Genomic DNA, 22,741 nt, shown 5'->3' with positions numbered 1-22,741 from the left:
AGGTCTTGTTCACAAAGAGGCAATCAGTAGAATGTGAGGTAATAAAAGGATTCATTAAACCCAGTAAAATTACAATCTGAGACAGGCCAGGTTCCACCCCCTGCCTGATTTTCTCAGAGACAGCATCTGAAATTCTGACTCATCTGTTGTAAAGCATAATGAAGGAGGAGGGCTGGGCCCCTCTGGTATCTCATCACTGATCTAAACAGTGTTTAGGTAGGTGGGTGGGTAGATGGCATGTGGATAGGTCATCTGAATTATTGTAGCAGTTACCATTCCGGGCCGCTAGAGGCGCTGTTCCCAGGCCAACTGTTGCCGTACTGTACGTGTTTCATGACGTAGAGAAAACATTACCAATCTGAGGCATTTTCGGCCGGTAATCGCCGGTTTTTCTCTTTTAGGAATGGGAAACTTAAACTGTTCTCCTTTCCCACTGCTTCTCTCGTCTCTAGTCTTTCTGTTCTCGTGTTTTTTGGGGCTGTCGCTCGGCACGGAGCTGAGCTTCGTAACCTGCGGATCAGTCATTAAACTGCTGAATGTGAGACACAATGTGAGGCTCCACTCTCACGACGTGCGCTACGGCTCCGGTGAGTTCATTACACGTTTACACCCCGTTTATGAACCACATCGTCCGCATCTGCGCTCGGATTACGTTTGCTCTGTGAGGTTGAATTTCAAAAACGACAGATCTTTGTGTTCCAAGGTGGACATGCAGCCCACACCGACTCTGTGCCATCAGTCATACAACACTGAAACACGACCTTCTTTACAGTACTCAGTAAATCCACTCAGTTTCACAAACAGGTCAAACTTAATTTGACATTTAAAATTATACATACGTCAGGTCCAGGAATCCTGTTATTTATTTATTTATTTATTTAAGTATTTATGTATTTATTTATTTTTGCTTGTTTAGTTTTTTTTGAGAAAGGTTTTCTAAAATCACTGATACATTCACAATGCCACTCAATGTCAACAATAATCAAATTAAGGCACTACTTTTTATTGCCCAAGTTGTAATTTCAGTCGATCTATAACACAATTACCTCTGCTGTCAGTTCAGTCTCGTAAAGCTATTTTGCTCAACATGTAATAGATAATCAGACTAATTTCACATCACTCATCAAACAAAATTCATCTTACCAAAGCCTTGTTGTCTCGGCTCTCAGCTGTCCTTTCACAAGATAGCAATATTTACAATAATTATATCATTTTATTATATGAGATATGACAAAAAAAATAACGTCTATTAATCAGAATTACACAAGATATGAGGATACAGTTATATGTACAAACACAACATCTAAATCACACTTTCCATTCTTTAAGCATTTTTTAGCAGCTTCTGTCAGTAACTACAGTGGCTGAGAACACAGATTTGTCCGTCCATCTTCTTCACTGTTTTCAGGTGGCAGCAGGCTGCGGCTGATCCAAGCTGACAGTGTGAGAGGGCAGAGTGCATGCTGGACAGGCCAGCAGTCCATCACTGGACAAACACAATGAAATAGGAAAACACTTTGAATTTAAGGTCACCAATTAACCTCAAACATGTTTTCAGGCTGCGGGGAAGACACCACAGTACACAGAGGAAAAACTCATGCAAATGCCACATGGAAAGGCCACTGTGGCAGAAATGAATGATTCGTCTGCTCTTGGGTTGATTCTCACATATCAGAGAGGAAGTATTAGAATAACCCCAACAGTCAGCGAGTGTGGTCAGTGGCTGAAGTCAGGGTGTCCCTGACATGGAACTGGACTTTAAAACCTCAAACAAGCCCAAATGCTATTTAAGATAACAGTTCAGCATAATGAGATTATCGCCACAGTCCAGAGAAACATTGAAAACTGCCCATTGCGTTTGGCCCATCTGTGATCTGGCTGACGACGCTCTGTGCTCCTCTTCTGTGAGGCAGGCAGCGGACAGCAGTCTGTGACGGGGGTTTCTGCAGTGGAGGACAGCAACAGCTACTGGAGCGTCCGAGGAACAAGTGAAGCGTTGTGCCATCGCGGCACGCCGGTCAGATGCGGCCAGACGATCCGCCTCACTCACGTCAACACGGGCCGGAACCTGCACAGCCACTACTTCGCCTCCCCGCTGTCCTCCAACCAGGTGGGTGGTGTGAGCGGCTCGGTTGGTATGTGAGGGATTATCCATCCCTGCAGAGATTGGGGGAGAAGGATGTTAATGTGTACGAGGCAGCCTTGAGACTCCCGGAGTAATTCAGAAAAAGCTGATTATGAAAACGCTTGTGAAGTGCAACAAACTTTACAACAAGCCAGCTGAGTTTAAGCCACTGAGAGATTAACGGCAGTGACAGTGCTAACACGGGCTTTGAGGTCGCCGTTCACATTAACGTGAGGTGGACCTCGGCTGACAGCGGCTTTAACACGTTAGAAGACTTACCAAACTTTCTGGGAAGAAAAAAAGGCCTGGGGCGAGCAAAAACCTCCCCAGTCTGCAGGAAGTGTGAGAACACTGTCTGTCCAAGGTGCGAGAGGGCTGCGAGACGCGCTCTCCGAGAGCTGCTGGACGTTTTGGTCTCCGTGTTCAGATGACTCTTCTGAACGTTCGTGGTCTGCTCCGTGGCACTCCGTCATCCGCAGCAGTTAAATCAGTGATAAAAGTTCCTCGACAGATGGGTTTTTTTTTTCCAGCCTGAAATAGATGTCCCTGTGTCGTAATTTTTCTGCAGGCTTCCGGGTTTCAGGAACTTGTCCAAAACCACAGTTTTGTATCACTATGGCAATGTTTCCATTCACTCAACAAGCACAGTACATCCCTCAGTGGTTATTGAATAATCAGACATGGAACTCAGACAGAAGCTTTCTTTAAATTGCTCTGGGAATATCATAATGTCTCTGGAAGTTTAATCACAGGGATATTTAACAAAGCAGCACTTCTTGATCTGAAAGCGCATGCTGCAAAATGTTCGGTCAGAAATATACAAAGTTTACAAATGACGTGACTGAAAGAAATTTAACTTTTAGGGAGACACATTAAAAACACTTTTTGAAAAAACACGATGACCAAACTGAACACACAGCAGCTGAAGTGTTCAGCTAAGAACATCATCGAGAAGTTTATTTTTATGGAAGTTTTCGTTCCACTCATGAGATATAAACTCAGTCATTTTTACATCTTAATTCTGATCATTGTGGAAAACAAGTTAGAAAAAAAAAAAAAACAATGTTAAGGAATTTTCTAATGTTTTCTTCAGCTGTAAAGAATGAAAGAAAAACACGTTTGAAATATTTGACTTTGTGTGGAATAAATGTAGAATGTACGGTAGTTTTAATCAAGTCTTTAGAAAAGTGAACGTTTCCATTTAAAATAAAGGTTTTTCCATAAAGACAAAGATCTGAGATCGCTGGGCTTCATGCAGCATTGTACCTCACGGTGTTCCGTCCTCGCCGTCTCAGGAGGTCAGCGCCTTCGGGGAGGAAGGGGAGGGCGACCACCTCGACGAGTGGACCGTTCAGTGCGGCGGGTCGGTGTGGAAACGTGAAGAGGCCGTCCACTTCCGCCACAAGGCCACGGAGGCGCTGCTGTCGGTGACGGGGGAGCAGTACGGGCGGCCCATCCACGGGCAGACGGAAGTGCACGCCATGCCCAGCCCCAGCCAGCACAGCCAGTGGAAGGCCATGGAGGGCGTCTTCATGAAGCCCAGCGAGAGTCCGGCCGGCAGCCGGGAATACGCTTACCCACACACAGAGTTTTGAGCTTCACCTCTTTGTCTCTTTCCGTCTTTCCCTCCCCGTCTACCTCTGTCTCCGTCTACAGCGGCGTCAGAAGCCTTCCCAAGATAGATATTCTGTCTGAAGCAGTACCCGAGTCCTCGAGGTCTCGCAGCTGCGCCATGATTATCATGTGTGACCAGCACTGCCAGGTGCCTTAATGAGTGAAAAGAAGACTCTAAAACTAATCTTGATTGTGTTTTTCGACACTTTATGTCTAAGAAGCGGTGCTCCTCTCAGCTGTTATTTATTGTCAACACACAGAACGGTGCAGGATTTTCATGTCAGGACATTCTTGTCACCACCAGCCAACTATTCGAAAAAGACATTGTTACCCTTGTGCCTTTATCCTACTTTAAAAAGCATCAGTGTTTACATGGTGGAGCTTTTCAAACTTTTGGAAACATAAGGCGTCTCTTCTTTTATATGTGTAAAATCAGATTTTCCCCTTTAAGCCATTTCAGTGTTACGTGTATTGATCGCAGACTAATCGCCGTTGAGCTGGACGCTGCTTCTTGTCATCAGTTGATCAGTTTTCACAGCGCTGGGAGAAAGTACTGCATTGTCCGTTCATGCTGACTCTGCATATAAATGTATTGTCGAGGTTTACATGAGCAACAAACCTTCAGTGAATACCTCAAATTAAAGAGTTTTTTTTATGCATACCTTCTTCAGTGTCCTTTATTGGATCTGCCTCGGTGAATCACTTCACCAGGGCCCACCGCTTAATTTCCCCTCAAAGATTAAAACCAACAGAGGGATTTGCCAGTGAGTGGAGTTGTTAATGTCTGCCTGGATCATTACGCTGACTATAATACCTTGTTTGTCCACTTAATGGCGTGTTTGGGTTCATTATCTGACGGTTAATAGAGTTTGGGTGCATCTGCTCTCAGGCTACTCTCACTTGTGTTTGACCTGTGGCCCTCTAATTATCATGATTTAGGGTGAGCCCTGACGCCAGCGTGCGTGGCACTGCAGGAACCCCCCCCCCAGTCTGACACAAACGGACTAATGTGTTAATTCACCCGGAGCCGTGACGGACTGCATCAGGCTGAATCCACTGCCGCGCTGTGAGCGACGAGGCTCTTGTGCGCACGTCTTGTCACTGGCACTGAGGTTAATTCCCTTAAAGCAGATTTGTTTGAAGTGCTGGGCGACCTGCGTGGACTGTCTGAAGGTGAAGTCGGAGCAGTGAGCTCTCCGCCGCTCCGGCTGACTCACAGACCTTTTATCTATTCTCTCATGCCTGCATGTGGGAGCTGCAGTGAAGGGCGCTCGGTGAAGACCACGCTGTGTTGTCTTTCTATTTTTGAGGTTGGTATTTAAAGTGACACTGCAGCGATGATCACAAGTGACAAGTAATGTAACAACCCTCTTTTTGCTTCGGATATGAGATGTAGCTGCATCCATCCCTGCTCGCGAGCTCAGTGTGAGGAGAAAGTTAATGTGTTGTAATGCATGTAGCAGGTTTAACCCTTCACAGTAAAGGAGTTAAAGTCGGCTCAAACGGCTCGATCTGATCTCCTGTGGGCCGGCGCAGCGATACGGTAGTCTCATCTTCATGAAGATTTCATTTGTTATGAAAAAAAATTTAACAGCAATTTCATTTCTTCTTCATCAAAACTTAATTTTTTGAAGAAGAAGTGCAGTTTAAATTCATTCAGTGTCTCCTGCTGTAAAATACAGAGACATTCCAGAAAAAAAAAAAACTCCTCCATTTGCAGCGTTTTCAGCCTGCGTGCTCTCACATTTTCATCCTCACAGCAGGGCTTTGATGCTGATCCGACTGGTCAATAGCATCGCGGGCTTTCACTGGCCTGCTCCGGCTGAAACACTGTGATCCCGAGTAAATAACCTCATTCATTACTTCATGCATTTTCTATATCTTTAAAAAAAAAAAAAAAAACAACTCAGAAGTTGCCAAACTGATCAAAATCCCACACATTTCTAACTCAAAACAAAAGTCAGTAGATGCGATGGGAGTGTCGCTGGATTCCAGTCAAAGGCTGTCTGCACTGCTCACTTTGAAAATCCTTCATCATATTGTGTTATTTAAGAGCAAAAACATGAATTATTGACATCCTTTAAGTTATGTTCTGCATTTTGTCTGACACAGTCAAATATTTACCAAAGTTACGGAATACGATCACGTTCCTAAGAGTTAAAACAAACACCACATATTTCTATCAAAACAAGTTTTTATTGCATAAACATATATGGATATAGATTTTTTCTATTTTTCTTTTTTTGGATTAAACAGATTAAACTCATTATTTGCATTTTTAAATATCCATTCAGTTGATAACTATTGCTGTTTTCTTTCTCCTTTTTCTAAAGCAGCATGCCAAGGTTTATTACATATCTGTGTTTTAGTTTTTAAACTCTATACAATCTACAACTGGTAAAAACATGTTTTGGTAAAAACAAATCTCAAAAGCAACCTTCAAAAACATGAAAATCATGAGCTGATCCCGTTTTCGTTACAGATGTACAGTCGTAATAACAATGTAAACTTTTAAAGTGTTGATAAAAGCTCTTTCAAACGAGCTTCCCTCACATGGCCATGCAAAGGATGTCTGAATGGCACAATTAGGAACGAAGTTGTAAGATAAGGTGGTCTATGCTGGTTTCAAAAAGGGCCATGAGGTTAACAGACGGAGGCGGAAACACGTTCATGTGTGGAGAATACCAAAGACAGATAGACTTTTAAAGTGTAGCATACATTATACAGCAGTTGTTTTTTTACAGGACGGTGAGGCAGTGGAGACATTCCAGTGAAATATAATGTGACTAAAACACTCGCTGTACGGAGTCGGTGTGAAGCTCGACCATCCACCGTGAGCCCCACGGCTCTACCCGAGATGACGTGGAACAGAGATGAAGATGCTGTGACCTTGTATTTGCATATTTATGAAAATGCCCTCGTCTGCACTCTGATTTGATTAATAGCTGGTAGAAACTAGAAAAAATGGCTATTACAGTATAAACTGGAGAGTCAAATATGTGACAGTAGTACATACATTTAGAAACCAAGGCTGTGCCACCACAAAGAAAGATTAATTGGATTCCCTGTCTTTCCAAGACATGAAAATCTTAACGACAACATGCATACTGATTTACAGTATTGTACATTTTTGCTGTGGTAACTGATCTTACAAAGCAATTTCTTTTTTGTGTGTTTGTTTTAAAAGAAAGCCCTCCCCCCTCGTGCCCTCTTCAGAGTGTGTGGGACCTGGACAGTAAACTCAATGAGATTAAAAAACAAACAAAAAAAAAAACTTCCAGATACCAGTTCCCAAGTCTTACTTTTCCAGGGGAGCACCGTGCAGTTTGGCATTTCACAAATGTTGCTTTTCTGGTGCGTTGTGTTGCAGTGAGAAGCAATGGACACTGACACAGAGCTACATCAACACAGGACTGGGCCGTCTGGCTTAGAAAAATAGCATCATATCATGGATAATATCACTGAGATGTCTTTAACTAGCACATGCAATAACAGAAACAATAACTGCTTTACCCACTACGATATTTTCGCCTTCAGATTTCCAGACGATCAAGAGATGCTTTAATTTCCTTTTTGTCCAGCCCTTCATCCATATATATTTACCTCCGCCGCAGAGTCTAGTCAGTGGTGTCGTAGAGGCGGTTAGCTTGAAGTGAAGATGTTTTTTCCAAACTGCTTCAACTCCACGAGCTTCACAGAACTGTGGCTCCGACCAGAAACCATCAGCCACCCTCATCCCTCCACCTGATCCTGAGCTACAACGAGGATGTGAAAAGCAGCATTCTTGTATTTACCATTAAAAAAAAAAAAAGTGTCAGTAGTCATTAACCAAACAGCCATCCCGGCACTGACTGACCACATGTCAAAGGTCAGATTTAACAATGTTGATCTTCATCTCTGGACACCCCGTAAACATGTCTGCTCCAGCGTCAGGCTGCAGTTCTCGTTCTAACCACTAGACAGCAACCCTTTTCAAGAAAACTCCCACAGCTCCACTGTGTTCCTGATGAAGCTCACTATCTTCTATCCTTTATACATCCTTCTGTTCAGAGGAGTAGTACTCTGCACTAGCTACGTAACGTTATACACACAGTGAAGTAAATGGAAACCGGAGTGATGTGCGCCGTGGGTAGAAAGGCATGCGTTTGTGTGTTTGTACCACAGCCAGGCAGTGTTACAAGGTGATGCTGTGGTGAAACATTATTTTTTTTTCTAACACATGACTAAAATAGCTATAATTTGACTCAGTCTGCTCCTATTATTATTCAGAACCACGGTCCTGCTGTCAGTCGACTTGATGCCTTGCTTTTTTTCTTCTAGCCTTCATGTTTTTTACACCCGTCAGACGGCTTGAATTTACATCGTGCATGCCGACAACACTGCGTTTTACACTCCACACACATGTTTGATCGATCAGTCAGCTCTGAAAGAACGACAACAGCGGGACGGCGGTGGCTCCACGCCGGTCCCTCGCTGAGTGTTGAGTTGTGCTTCTTGTAGATACGTGAATCGCTTCACAAAATGTGTGACGTTTATACATAACTGCGTGAAATGTGACAAAATTCTCATGTATTTTAAAATACAATGGCCCACATTCAGCGCCCAACATTCACTCAGTTCACATTCAGTTCAACTTCTGGAGGGTAAAGACGCATTTTCCCGTAATCGCTGTTTGTTTTTTTTGAAATTAGAGAATGGCTCAAAGCACCTGATAACATTTTTTTGTTAATTAAAAAAAATCAAGGTTAAAGGGCGGTCTTGGTCTCAAAAGCAACAAAGTAAAACACCCTTCTTCGGCTCGTGATTCATATCAAAACTGAATTTAGCTGAAGTTCAGGCTCCTCATGACCAGACCAGCAAGTCCAGTGAATCCACATGGTGACATCTTCAATGCGAAACAACAGGTACATCCATCTACATTTCATTTACACTGTCTGATTTTATAAGGAAAGGTTAAAAAAAGAAACCAAGCCAAAGTAAAGAGAAAAGAAGAGTAAAACCTCGGAGTGATTGTTTAGAGAAGTGCTCGGTTGTGGCTGGTCCAGCTTTGGCTGCAGAGACAGGACGTGAGGTCATGGCTGTTCTGTCCACTCCCCATGCTCACAGTGCAATTGGTTACTCCATGCCGTTTCGCAGCATCTGATTGGCCGCAATGAGCATGACACTGATGATGAAAGCCATGGCGAAGGCGCAGATCAGGCTTTTCCTGACACACGTCTGCCGGTTCTTCTTCTTAGGATGGACTGAGAGGCGGGAAACAGAAGAGAAGCAAGGAAATTAACTTTCATATCAGAAATACTTTAAATACTTTGACAAGATGCAAAATGAATAAAATACTGCTTTTCACAAACAGGTTTGAAAAAGACATGTTTGCGTTGCTGCATGAGCAGCGTCATCTAGAGGTCATATTGTTTATGGCTGTACTGCTGCTGTTGCCTGAAGATGACGTATAAAGAGATAAGAAGCCAAATTTATGTAGCAGATTGAACTGGAGGATAAGATCAATGTGTGGACTCTCCAGGAGACAGGAAAAACCTTTACGGAAAAGAACGGGACAGCTAACTTAGCTTCAGTCAAAATTGGAGGCTTTCCTGCAAACTTAAAGGCTTCGCTGGGGAAAGAAAAAAGACGTTCTAATATTTTCACACTGGCAAATTTTATTTAAACACGTTTATTTTTTACGAACTCAAGTGGGTTTTTTTTCTGAATTTACAGATTAGCTGCTTTTTGTCTATAAAGACACTTTTACTTATTTCAGCATAAAAGTTATGTCAGCCAACTTTGATAAAATCTTTAAAATTCACACCAAACTGTGAACATAAAAACACATTCCATTACAAAAACAGAGAAACGGTGTCATAATAAAATAAGAAATAAACCTGGAACAACGCTGGAACAGTAGAACTGATATTGATTCATCCAGGTCAGCTGAAAGCCTTCAGATAGTTACTTTAACTTTGCATAAGGACTAAAAAAAAAGAAAAGAAAAGAAAAGAAATAGATTGCCTGGAACTGTGCAAACAAAATAAAAAAGTTGCCCTCAAGCACTTCTTTCCTTTATTCGAAATTATATTTCAAATTGAAAAATTCCCTACAGAGCATTAATTCAGCAGAGACTTCGGGCTAACATCACAATGTGCCAAAAATGAGTTCAGTGGCCAATAAATACCACACAAAGCCATAAACTGTAGCTTCTAAAATTTGATTTATGAAATAAATGAACATTGTAATGCTGTTATTAAAGTGACGGGTTCCGATCAGAAGGGCTCTGCTGATGTGTCCGCTGTTTAGCGTCTTGCTACAGGTGTGTATGGAATTATTCTCTTTTGCATTAAAATACTTGACCAACAGATGTGGAAAAGCACATAAAATAAATGTCTTTGAGGTCTGAATGAAACGAGCAAGAGAGCCTCTGAACTCTAAACTCATTACACCTTGGTACATTTTAGCTGGAGTGTGAATTTTCTGTCTGTATTATTGATAATATTGTTGTCAACAGGTGATCTGAGGCAATGAAAGACATTTGTCAACGAGGCTTTAAATTCAAGCCTCAGTGATATTCTGCCTCCAAGAAGTTAGAAATATTTATTTGTTTTCATGCTTTAATTTTAGAATATCAGTTCTTGCTAAATCATTGTGCGGTAAAGACATTTTAAAGTTTTGTGGTTTCCTGTTAAAACATCAATTTCTTCTGTTTATACCAAATCACACCCTGATTATTATCTCCCTTCCTAATTAAACATGTGGTAATCACTTCACCAGAGCTCAGACGACACCGATATTTTTAAATTGTCACTCAGAGAAAAAACTGGATCTTTGAGATGAGAGCATTTTGTCAGATAACGTTCAAAGATGAGCCCAAGTGAAGAAAAAAGATGAAACAGAGAGAATGATAAACTTAGCAGTCGTTTCCTCCAAATCTCTGTTGTACCTTCATGAAAATTTGAAATGCCAGGATTTGAACCTGCTTCTAAGGAGACATGTCTGCTTCCCGACTCAAATGAATACGGTTAAAAAAGCGACGAGTGCTTCCGTGACCCAGATCATGAGTGGAGCCGTCTCTAATGTAAAATCGATGGACGCTTGCTCGGCACAAAACTGGTGACAAGAGTCTCAGGGCTGCAGCGAAAACAACGAGAGCAGAGAACTTTAGTTACCTGGCTGTTTGGACCCAACCGCCTGTTTCACCCCCCTCAAAGATACAATCTCAGGAGATTGAAAGAGTGAGATGAGTGAGGACAGATGTGTCCTCCACCGAGAGGAACAACCAAAAGTTTCCTGTCTGTCTGCCTCCTTGTCTCAGTTTGTTAGAATCACATGCTGCATCAATAAATCAAGTCAGAGCTGTGACTCGTGAATCCAGGAGGAGCTGTGAAAGGCTCTGAGGTCCCGGCGGGCTGGGATAAAATGGGAAAGGACCGGGCCTGAAGGAGGATGTGGGAAGAGGGTTAAACGTGAATGAGGATACAGCTGTCCGCTAACAAAGAGGCTCTGCACCTCCTCCTCTCTTCTCTTTTCCCCTCACCACCTTCTTCTTCTCCCCTCTGTACAGATTCACACTCTTCATATTCATATCCATAACTCCACGGTTCACCCTTCTCCTCAGTGCTGAAAACTTTGTGAAAGAGAATGCCAGCCCAGCAGTTCCCTGATCCCTTCTGTAGCCTCTTATCTCCGTCTTCACTGTCCCTCCTCCGCTGAATTCCACCCTTCCCTCCCGGCCGTCTCCTTATTTTGGGTTCCCCAAGACTCCAGGCCGGGACCCAGTGGATTCATTAATACTTTCTAAGTTTTCTGCCCGTTTGATCTGTCTTTACTGTTGTCCGAGTCTCACTTGGTAAATGTTTTACAGCCAAAACGCACTTTTGATCTGGATGCCGTAGCTGGAACGAGGTCCGGTTCAGGTTTCTGCCTTCCCTGTGGCCCAGGCCAGAATATTCATAGACGGCATCAGGCAAAAACCTGGACGCACCAGTCGATGCAGGCAGCAAATAATTAAGACAAGGACAGGTTACGTTTCTGAAATATGTGGTAAATTTGCTCCAGATAGGAACTGGAAAAAATGCCAACACATCCAGAAGCTCACTGCTGAAAAAGTCACGATGCTAGGTTTTTAAATTTATGTCCGGGACATTATTTATATCTTGCCACATACACTACTGGAAGACCTATTTTAAATGGCACTGCATTTGTAAGAATTATGCATTTGTGGGATGCTGCGTTCTGCATCACCTGCAACTAAAGAAAACACTGGATGCATGTGGCTGTCAGCTAGCTGACCTGCAGCTACATGCACTATATTAAGAGATCTGAAAACAGAGGGAAATGTTTCAAATTGTCTAGTTTATGTTACATATATGTATATATATGTATGTATTATGTGTGTGTATATATATGTATGTGTATGTATATATATATATATATATATATATATATATATATATATATATATACACACATACATACATATATACATATATATACATACATACATATATATACATATATATACATACATACATATATACACATATATGTATATATATATATATACACATATATATATACATACATACATACATACATACATACATACATATATATGAAATCTACACTACTTTTAAAATAAGGCACCAAAACAATATGTCATATTCGAAAAAATCAACTTGACTCGATCTTATATCCATAACATGCCTCCTCCTCTGTCTTTCTGTGTATTACTTGACTATCTGATTCAACTCAAAAGAAACCCATGTGTAACCTTCACACTAATAGACCTGAATATTACATCGGCAGTCTTGGATTTGCCTGAGCAGAAATGCCACTCTGTCATAATCAACTTCTCTCGTTCGTGTTCATAAAATTGCTGCACATTAAAGATTTCACCTTGAATTTTTTTCAAGTGTACCTTAAGACTGTCACTTCAAAGCGTGAGTGTTTAAAACTATACATTCACGCTTGTCTCCTCTGCTCTGTGCTGTCTTTTCCATTTCAGGTGTGAAGGTCAGCGTTTTTTTCCCCTCTTGCTGCGCCCTTTTGATTTGCATACTTTTCAAGGTTTCCTCGCCTTCTTTTCTCTACTGTTTATCTTGTCATCAAATGTTGTTTTTCTTGTGGCATTTGTGTTGGAAGCGGCAACAGATTCATGAATTTCTCTTCTCCTGTAAAACTTGAAGGAATCGTCATGAAATGATCAGTAAGACTTCAATTTGTACACCTCAAGTGCAGAAAAAGAGAACTGGCTTCTCCAAAGGCAGCAGCAGTGGGTTGAACAATAGGCTGACACAAACAAAGCCCAAACACTGTACACAACATCCAGCCACTCTTATGTTCACATCACATCTTATTTCTATAGCGCCAACACAAACAAAGCAATAAAATCAACATTTTGTGCTTTTACAGTGAGTTAGTGCTGTAATTATTTGCTTGAGACTTTTTACTGTGATCTTGCCCAGCAGATGCAAAGAAGTCAATTCACCTGGCCGCTGGGCGCAGTAATTAATTTAGCATCCTAAATGTTTAAATGAAGTTAATTTACAACCTTTGCAGATGCGTAAGTCTTACACCACCTGGTCATTTGCTGTTTGGAAGCAACTCTTGTTGTTATGCAGGACTGTGATGTCCTTCTTCTGAGTCCTTCCAGCTAAGCTCTGATTTGTTATAAATAGCCGAAGGGAAGCACAATGCACTATCTATTATTTTTGTAAAACAAATTAGAGTTGACAGATGTCGGCAGCAATTCGGAGATCTGGAAACACGGTAGTTTCCCCCGTCTCGTCTTTTTTTCTTTCCTAGAAGTCGAGCTAATTGCTTCGTTGCTCTGATGCATACAGATGTGCGAGTAGAAGTGATATTCGAATCCAACCCTCGGTAAGCGTAATCGCTCTTCTTTCCTCATCGATCAACTGGCACAGCAAAGGTTATGAGCTGTCATCATTATTGCCACGGAGCGTCAAATGACTCCGGGAGATGTGTTTTGGTGAATACAGGTATTTGTGTCAGGAAAGTTTCCAGCAGAACAGCTTCCTCACCTCCCTCATACTCAGGGCAGTTCCCTGAGGTTTCGTTGAGGCTCTCCTCCTCGGTGATGATGATGTTCTCTATGTCCTTCATTGTCAGATGGTCCCGGAAGGCGTGGAACAGCACCTGTTTCAGCTCATCCAGAGACAGCTGCTGCATGTCAAACTGCAGGGGCACACAGCGATCAATGCAAGAGACGCCGTCATCCACAAAGCGGCTCTATGAGGCCAGATAAATATAGGAGATAAGAATGAGGTGTGAAATGTTGGAGCGGCGTATGAACATGATGATGCCTTATTGGACAAACGTGTAATGTACAGACGCAGAATGTAAACAGGAGCTGTCAGAGGTAACGTAAAGCATCCGTAGTGCTATTTCTGGGTGCCTGAATCCGTATGTGTGTCAATGTGTGTGTGTGTGTGTGTGCATTAGTATAGGTGGATAAATATCCTCCGCACAATGGGCTTAATGCATGTATTAATTACTACAGAGGAACTGGCACACTTGGGTCTCTGTAGGTGGTTGTATTTTCAGTCCTGTGAACACATTCGTGTGTAAATTTTTATTTTTTTAGGCTCTCATCTCTCCCTGACTTGAAGACTGAATCTTTTCCTATGTCCCGTTCCCTGTCTGTCCTTCCAGATAATCACGTCCTTCCCGCCTTCCTCCCCACCCCGCTCCCTCAATCTGCAGATGCATAAGTGAACAACATCTTCATACCCAGGAGCATATATGTTTAGATTATTTACCTCGCTGACGGTCTGAAATACAATCAGCCGCTTGGTTTAGCACACCAGATGGACACACTGAGACAGGCATGGCAAAGAGGAGGGAAATGAAGGGGTTGACTGAGAGAGTAAGAGAGAGGCTGCGAGATTAGAAAATGGGAGAGTACGACGAGGTCAAAGAAAAGGGAGACGAAGGAGGCAGTGGGAGACAGATGGAGAAAACAGAACTGGCAGACAATAGTGGTAAAGATGTAGAAGAGATGTGATAATGAAGAAGAGATGCTCTCTTCAGCAAGAGGATGAGAATCCTGCTCAGGCTTTATTGTCTTGCTTTGCTTTACACAGAATGTGGCGTGTTTTATGCGTATGTGAATTCGGTAAAACAGCAGATCAGTGTTCACTAAAGGAAAATTACATTCAAAAGGTTAAAAATCATTATTACTACGCATCCAACTTAGTGAGATAAGAAAAAAAAAACACCCAAAATCCTGAAGCACTCTCAGCTTCTGTTTATTTTCATGAGGTCGGATTAGAGGACTGTATCATACCCTTAAACTGTGCACTGAGTGAAAACTAATAGATGGTTAAAAGAGTTTTGAAGCTTCCATGGCTTAAAGAAAATAAAACACAGGTAAATAAACACTCAAGATTAAAGCTAAACTGTCAGATTTCATTTAGGACGCTGACAGACTGGTTATTTCTGCCCGTTTGCACTTGTAACAGTGTGCTAAATTAATCATTTGCAGCTGTAGCATCACATCTAATGGTGAGATAAGAAAGTCGTATTAATCATCTTTTCTGTCTCAATTTATTCTGGATTTATAACGCCACTTTTGGAAATGGAGCTCCTCTTCATTTTTGTTTTGACAGATTGAATCATTTTGATAGTGTTTGACTAAAAGAAGAGAAGGACTTATTCTCCATCTTTTCAGATTATGGTATTATTTTAACAGTTGTTATGCAAAAATCTAAACCGGTAACTGCTGTTTAACAGGGTCTAACTCATATAGGGTGTGTGGAGAAGTGATGCATTTGTTAGCTTGACAGTTAAAACCCTGTTTATCCTGGCAATACACTAGAATATTATCGCAGTTCATGTAAACAAGTCAGATCCAATTCTTACAGATATCTGATTGTTATGGCCACAAGAGCAAGTTCAGTGACATTCTCCAAGGTATGGAAGCGATGAGGAAAACACACTCAGGCATCCTCAGACGAATAAAACAATCCCACATGATTGATTGAGCCACTAATGTCACACGTTTAGGCTGTAACAAAGCAATCAGCGGAATGCAAACAAGATATTATTGCATGAATAGAGAGGCATGATATTATCTTTCAACGCACACATATACAAGTAATAAGAGATGTGTTGCACACTCCCACACAGATTTATTGAATCAGGTCTTTGTGTGTGTGCTCTACAAATGTCTGTTGACTCCAATCTAAGTGCTAGCGCTGCCTCTCTGGAAAATTTACTGTGTCATTATGATAACATGTATTTCAGTGCATAGACAAGCACAGGAGCAAAAACAAATGCATATCAAACACACTGCAATATAAATAAAATAATGCCACACAACAGACAAGCACACTCGGGCTTTTATCCTCGCCATCTTTCTCCCTCGCTAACACATAATACCAGACACCAGCTTTATTTTTAAAGCTAAGGTGAAAGAGTCTCATCTAAAAGAGCATTATTCTTCATAATTTCAATAATATACTGTATTCTAATGCTTCTGAATCAGTAATCGAGTCACTGTGACACAGGTGGAAACAGACAGGGCCACTTTTGTGTGGGCAGAAGTCAAAATGACCACAAATAGAAACAACAGCAAAAACGTTCCTTTGCAAACAGAAATGTCACTTCAACACCAAAATCTGGCAACTCCTCCTCCATGGTCGATTGGATTTTTGTAAATAGATCTATCCCGGGTTTGATTATCTCCTAGAGCTGTGTGAAGTTTATGTGCATCAGAAGTGTCTGCATCCACGGCCGCTTCCGTCCCCGTACCTTCATATCTCTTAACACCTTATCTGTGCGGCAACACCTGGAAATTGCTTGATGTCCTCCAGGATCATACTCTCGATATATTACTTTACAGAAATATATGTATGCATGCTGTTATCTCAAGTGTCTGCCATGTTGCTCTTCTGCGCACTTAAAATACACGTCTGTCAATCAGAGCGCCAAAGCTCTCTCTTTTTTGGCGCTCCAGATTGAGCTGCTATGGACTGAGGCTATTTTCTGCCACACAGACTTTTAAGCCTCTTGAGGCAAATTTTGCAATATTGAGATATTCAATTGAAAGCAACTTGAAAGTGACTTTTTTTTTCCTTCTTTTTTTGCATTAGTATTTATACTTCACACATTTACATTCAAACAAAAACACACATTGGACTGCGGACCGCTGTGAGTCACCCAGCCCTGTGTGGCACTGCAGGGCAGATAAACATGGATTGGCAGAAGCAGTTTCGGGGCTCGTGCCGCCTCAATTTCACCCTCCCTCCCAACATAGCTGTCTCTGCCTGGAATGGTTGCGGGGAAATAGAGAAGCAGCTCTTTAGACTGCAGCCGCAGGACAGACAACATGACAGCTGAGGGCAGCAGCATGGAGAATGTACAATGTTTCTGTCTGTCTGTTTGAGGGGCGAAAAGCCACAGTGGAGCTGCAACCTGTTACTAGTCAACACAGGGACTCTGAAGGACAATGAGACACACGCAAACAGGGGGAAAGAGGAGAGGCAGAAACTCCGGAGGTTCGCTCGGCACACGCAGAATAAAGTGACATATCTAATGCATGTACATGCGTGCGTTTTGAAAGGCGTGTGACAAAAAAACAACGGGGGATCAGGAGCAGTGGCCGCCGCCTTGCCGAAGGAGCCAGGACACATCAATCAGACGAACAGGTGCTTACACGCCGTCCTTCCTGTCTAATCCCGCTCGCCCTCATAGAGCACCGGCTTGTTTCATCAGTCCTCCACCTGCTCTGCTTCCTGACCCTTGTCTAAACAGTCACACGGAGCGACAACCTGAAAACAGTGTTTCTTTTACTCCGGACTGGAGGAGAGGTGCTGTTATGCAACGTCTTCAAGTTCAAATAAAGCGTGGAAAACAGGACAGTTCAATATATCGTGTGTTTTAATCAAAAGAAAAATGCAAACACAAAAAGATACATGCATCAGCACTTTGAGTTAGACGGGACTCTTTTTCTTTTACTAGTGAACAAACGCACGTAAAAAGATGGATTTATGTCTTCAGTACAAGCATCCATTCACATGAGGCATATATGTGATCAATATGTGACAGGCTGCAAAGACTTTTCTCCAATATTTGCATGTTTGCTGTTTCTTTCCATCGTATTTTGTTCTATTTAGTTCTGCTAGCAAACATAATCAAGTTCAAATTAAAGATTTCCATGCAGAACAGATAAATTATGTACCGAAAGTGGTAAAAATCCAAATAAAACTACATAAATACACATGCACAGGCTGATTATGTGACAACATGCAAGCACTGTTTCCTTTATTCTGTTTCTTTCTCTTGAGCAGTGTTGCTGTCAGAATACGATACGATTTCAGATCAGTTGTGTACGCAGCGTGCACTATGCATGCGTGTCTTCAGTATGTGAAGATGGATGGCATCACTCAGTACGAAGGGGCGGTTTCTTTTATCCTCTTTCCATTCTGACTCATTTTGGTCCGTCCTGCTACAGCATGCCTTTCCTATTGGGCGACATCTTAAAGCTGAAACAGCAGTTTTGCTTGACAACTTGACCATCTGTATCCTAATAGTGTTTTAATTGAAAGAAGTACACAAAGATGAATGTGCTAAATGTCCAACAATCTGGGAGCATGCAAAAATGCAATTATGTCCAGTAGAAGGCAACCAGAACGACAACCTCGCGCTCTTTCCCCTCTTTCCTCTGTGCTGCCAGAATGAACAGACTTTCCCAAGTTCAAATAAAGTGTGAAAGCAAATCAAGCTGTGTTTTAATCTAAGGATAAAGGTACACACAGGAATGCATTCATGTTTGCAAGAAGAAACTGAGAAACTGTATAAAGAAAGACGCGTGCATGTGCTAAAAACATTCAAAGTGAATACACACACCCAATGAGGACACCTAGTAATATAAAATAGTAGGCACAACAAAGCAGGCAGAGGCCAGAGCCAACCTCAAATGAATAATAGATAAACACAATCCACAGGAGCAGAATCTGTCAAGGTGGCAGAAGAGCGCGTCTAAAAATGAACAGATTTTTACCAATTTGAAGCGGTTTTCCAGACTTAAGGTGCTGAAACCAAACAGTTCTTGTCCCAGTTAAAGTAATTGCACTATGGATAAAACATTTACCAAAGAGCAGTTATTATGTAACAGACACACGCCACTCTAAAAAAAAACCCTCCTCTTCCCCGGTCATTAGAGCGAACGCTGCAGACTGTTTCAGCAGATGCAGACGGCAGAGATGACTTTGAATCTGCTTTCTTCAGCTGCTTCTCATTTTCTGTTTTCATTGATAGAAATGATGGCAGGTGGTCGAGCTAATGGACGACAAGGTAATGGAAGAGAATCCGAAACACTGAAATGATTCTCCAAGACAATTTAGTTATTACTGTGACGGATTACCCGAAGGGAACAACTTCAGGCCCTGAATGGTCGAAGAGCGCACGTGAGCTGAGTGAAAATTTGATGCAGATCAGACAGATCGGACGTTTCTGTAGCTCAAAGACTCTAAATTGTTGTCCTCGGTAATTAAGAATCATGTCTTCTTGCTTTAACGCACCAGATTAAAGCAGATTGTTGAGTTATTTTCTGAGCCGGAGCTCAGAAAATAACTCAGTCATTCCAGATGAGGAACATTCAGATGGCGGTGGGTCGGTTTGAAACTGCTGGAGAGAACTTTAAGAGTGTGCTCACTCTTAAAGACCAAAGCAGAAAAAAGAAAAAGTCCGATTTGCTTTGTGTTTGAACTGTTTTTACTGTGAGAAATGCGCCACTAAGAACAAAGCGTATGTACAGTGCTGTAGAAAAGTTTTGGACTGGTGCGGGGAGGAAAAGAGTTGCAGCACTGCATTCAGAAATGATGTGTTAATGGTTTATTTTTATCTCAAACTCACAAAAGTGAATCAGCGGGAGAGGAGTGTGTATTTTGCGTGGCCACCCTTTGTCTTCAGAGCAGCTTCAGTTCTTCTCGGCACACGTTGCACCCAGTTTCTGAAGGAAATTTGCACGAGTTGCAAGGTTGTTTCACATCTCAGGGAACTAAGCACAGATCTGCTGTGGATGCAGTCTGGTTCACGTCTTTCTGTCTATTCATGTAAATTCAGGCAAATGTGATTAAGACTGGGGCTCCGTGGGGAACGCGCCATCACTCCCATCACTCTGATGGTACTTCCTAATGATCACTGGCTGTGTCTTTACTGTTGTTTTCCCGCTGCAGAGTAAATTTGGAGCCAATCAGACGCCTTCCTGCTGGTATTACTAGACGAATAAATAGTATTATGTTACGCCGGAGTAAAACCTTTCCGCAATCCTGCAGGCCCTGCTTTGTTTCAAAACCATAACTCAAAGTACGATTACATTCACATGGATGAATTAGCAAACCAACCTACAAAACACAAGAAAAGCTCTCCTCGTGCAACACCCTGTAATGCTCATCCCTGCTGTCCAACCTGCGTCTGATAAAGACTCTCTACTGTACATTATGTAAAACGGGGCTGTCAGGCTCAGGGGTCATTTAATTTAACTAGAGCAGCAAAAGGAACGGCATGGTAATGGGTAAATAAAGACAACATACAGGATAACATGAGAGGAAGGTTAAATCAATTCCTTTTTATACATATAAAACCTGAACTGAACCCTACATTTCTTGAAAGAATTGTTTTTACAGTAAAAACACATTCACTCTGCGATAGTTTTTCATTCACGCAGCCTCACCAGCAGGAGTTCTGCAGCATTCTTCACCAACCTGCATTGTTTGGCCTTTGTGAAAATGCAAGTTTGCAAATAAAGTAACTCATAGAGTTCTGTCAGCACGTATTGAGAGTGTGAGCCCTGTTCCCCCTTGGACTGATTGAACCAGGTGACTGACACCCCGTTTACAGGACGACGTGAAGAAAACGGCGTCCATTTAGAGGAAGAAAAGCTAAAAAACATGTTCTGAAAATGTCAGTTTTGCTGTAATGGGCGCTGTTGGTTTTTTTTGTAATTCGCCCACACACACATGCACGCAGAGAACTGTAAACATTGGGAATGACATGGACATTTCCAGGAATGTCCCAGGAGAATATGGACGGACAGTCACGCCACTCTGGAGGCCGCCGTTATTGTCCATCTGGAGAAGAACCATTTACTATGGCCCACAGTGCACGTGTGCAGTAGCAGTGTTCCAGAAAAGTTGTGTTTTCCCCTGTTTCCATGGAGACGGAGTCGGAGCATTTTCGAAAAGTTCCACTTTGGGAGCCACTTTCAGAAAGTCGCGTTTTAGTGAGCGCCATTGCCACATAAACAGACATGCAGAATGCATCTACAGGGTCTGAATCTCCCACCTGACACTCGCTGCCTTGAGAGAAAAATTACAAACAAACAAAAGAAGGAATTCTGTCAAAGATACAACTTCAATGCGAAATGATAATCTGAAAACCGAACGACCACGTATTAATAAAGTGTGAGCTCTGTAGTTTGCTTCTGTTCCACCCTGCAGTGATGTAAAAATGCAGAGGAGTTACACTTTTAACAGCCAACAGCCGTGAGAAGTTCTCCAGGAGCGGCTGAGTTCCACTTTAAGTAGGTCATGCAGGAGTTCTGGGGTAGCTGCTGTTGGTGGAGGCTCAGGTGGTTGAGCAGGCCCATCATCACTCGCAGGCTTCCCTCATTCCCCGATTTGCATGCCCATTAGCACAAACAAATCTGCCAAGTGAATGTTACGCTAAGCTGGCCACCGACTGGCTTTTTATGAGTGATTGTAAAACAATAGACCCCGTGGACCTTCCTGCTCTCGCTCAGCACACACATATTTCCTCCCAGCTATAAACACCGTTAAGTTATTGGCTTAAAAACGGTTTGTTTTTACTTTAGCAGAAAGTGGCTGTCTTTAGGCACTGGCGCTTAATTTGCGAAGGAAGACTGGGTGCTATCTCCTTCAGATCTAATTTACTGACTGTCAGCAGAAAGGCGTTAACTTGAGTCAGGAGTTTTTTTCAAAGCAGAGATCTTTCCCTGAGGTTTTTCGCAAAGGTGGAGAATAAACAGTAAAACAGAGGATGTTTCAATGGTACACCGAGTTAAACAAGCCGGACAGAACCACAAGGGCGCACACTGTTTATTCAGCACACATAAAGGAAAACAAAACGCACCAAAAGCATTCCAGTTCCAGTGTTTCCAATAAAACTGGGCATGGTCTGCGTGCCCGGACATGATCTGAACATACTGGACTGAGCCACTGTGACCCACTGTGATGTCTCCATCTTGGTGGGCCTCCCTCTTCCATGTCTCTCTTTTCAACACAATGACTCTGCTTCTCTTCCTGTCTTCCTCTGAGGTCTGTGAAATATAAACAGACACACACAAAATGCTGCTCTCACAATCCTCAGAGACATACTTCCTTCTAGCATTTCATCCCCCTCCCCCTCCCCCTCCTCCTCCTCCTCCTCCTCCTCGCTTCCTATGTTCATTTGCGCTGTGCCTTCATCGCTCGCTCTCTCTGTCCCCTCCTCTGCTTCTCTGCTCTTTGGTCGCGTCACTTTTCCATCTTTCCCCCCCCCTGTTTTAATCCGGCCTGCACGTTTCTTTGCGGGAGGTCAACCTAAAATCATCACTATGATGCACACCGGCTGCGACCTTGATGAATCACACTCATCTCTTACTCCTCCTTTCATTCTCCCTCAGTCTCCTCCTTGGTGGTTTTCTCTTTTTATACTCGTATCTTTATGTGGGGCACCCCCCCCCTTCACATCCCCCACACCACCACACTCCCAATCCCCACTTATTGTGGATCTGCCTCTCTATTCTCTCGTCGGTTCCAGACTCGCCGGTCAGCGCAGTGTGGTCAGTATCGCTCCGTCTGTCCATCGCAGATGCAATATCTCATTTATAAAAGGTGTTCCGCTGCAGAAAACGATCCGGATGTTGGAATCAGCGTTTTGTTTTCTGACGTGTGAACGACAATTATATTTGCTGGAGTGGTTGCACAATGTAATCAAGTCTGAAACGTGGTCCAATGTGTGTGTGTGTGTGTGTGTGTGTGTGTGTGT

General features: G+C 42.5%; 2 protein-coding genes across 2 annotated transcripts in view; one reads left to right on the top strand and one right to left on the bottom strand.

Annotated features, from left to right (window-relative positions):
* The first annotated feature begins 331 nt into the window (after positions 1 to 331).
* On the top strand, positions 332 to 4,369 carry sdf2 (stromal cell-derived factor 2). The gene is made up of 3 exons (XM_030101025.1): positions 332 to 587; positions 1,914 to 2,110; positions 3,421 to 4,369. The coding sequence occupies exons 1-3, from the start codon at positions 404 to 406 to the stop codon at positions 3,718 to 3,720; spliced, it is 681 nt and encodes a 226-aa protein (XP_029956885.1). The 5' UTR covers positions 332 to 403; the 3' UTR covers positions 3,721 to 4,369.
* A 3,675-nt stretch (positions 4,370 to 8,044) lies between these two features.
* The window catches only part of caln2 (calneuron 2), a 36,042-nt gene continuing 21,345 nt past the window's right edge, over positions 8,045 to 22,741 (bottom strand). Inside the window, exons 5-6 of the mRNA XM_030101069.1 lie at positions 13,771 to 13,924; positions 8,045 to 8,982 (exon numbers count right to left, since the gene is read on the bottom strand). Coding sequence (XP_029956929.1) covers positions 8,855 to 8,982; positions 13,771 to 13,924 — 282 coding nt within the window. The 3' untranslated portion in view covers positions 8,045 to 8,854. The remainder of the gene's footprint in view (positions 8,983 to 13,770; positions 13,925 to 22,741) is intronic.

This window comes from Salarias fasciatus, chromosome 10, assembly GCF_902148845.1.
Source record: "Salarias fasciatus chromosome 10, fSalaFa1.1, whole genome shotgun sequence".
Classification (NCBI taxonomy): Eukaryota; Metazoa; Chordata; class Actinopteri; order Blenniiformes; family Blenniidae; genus Salarias; species Salarias fasciatus.
This window is presented reverse-complemented; position numbering and strand designations above follow the sequence as displayed.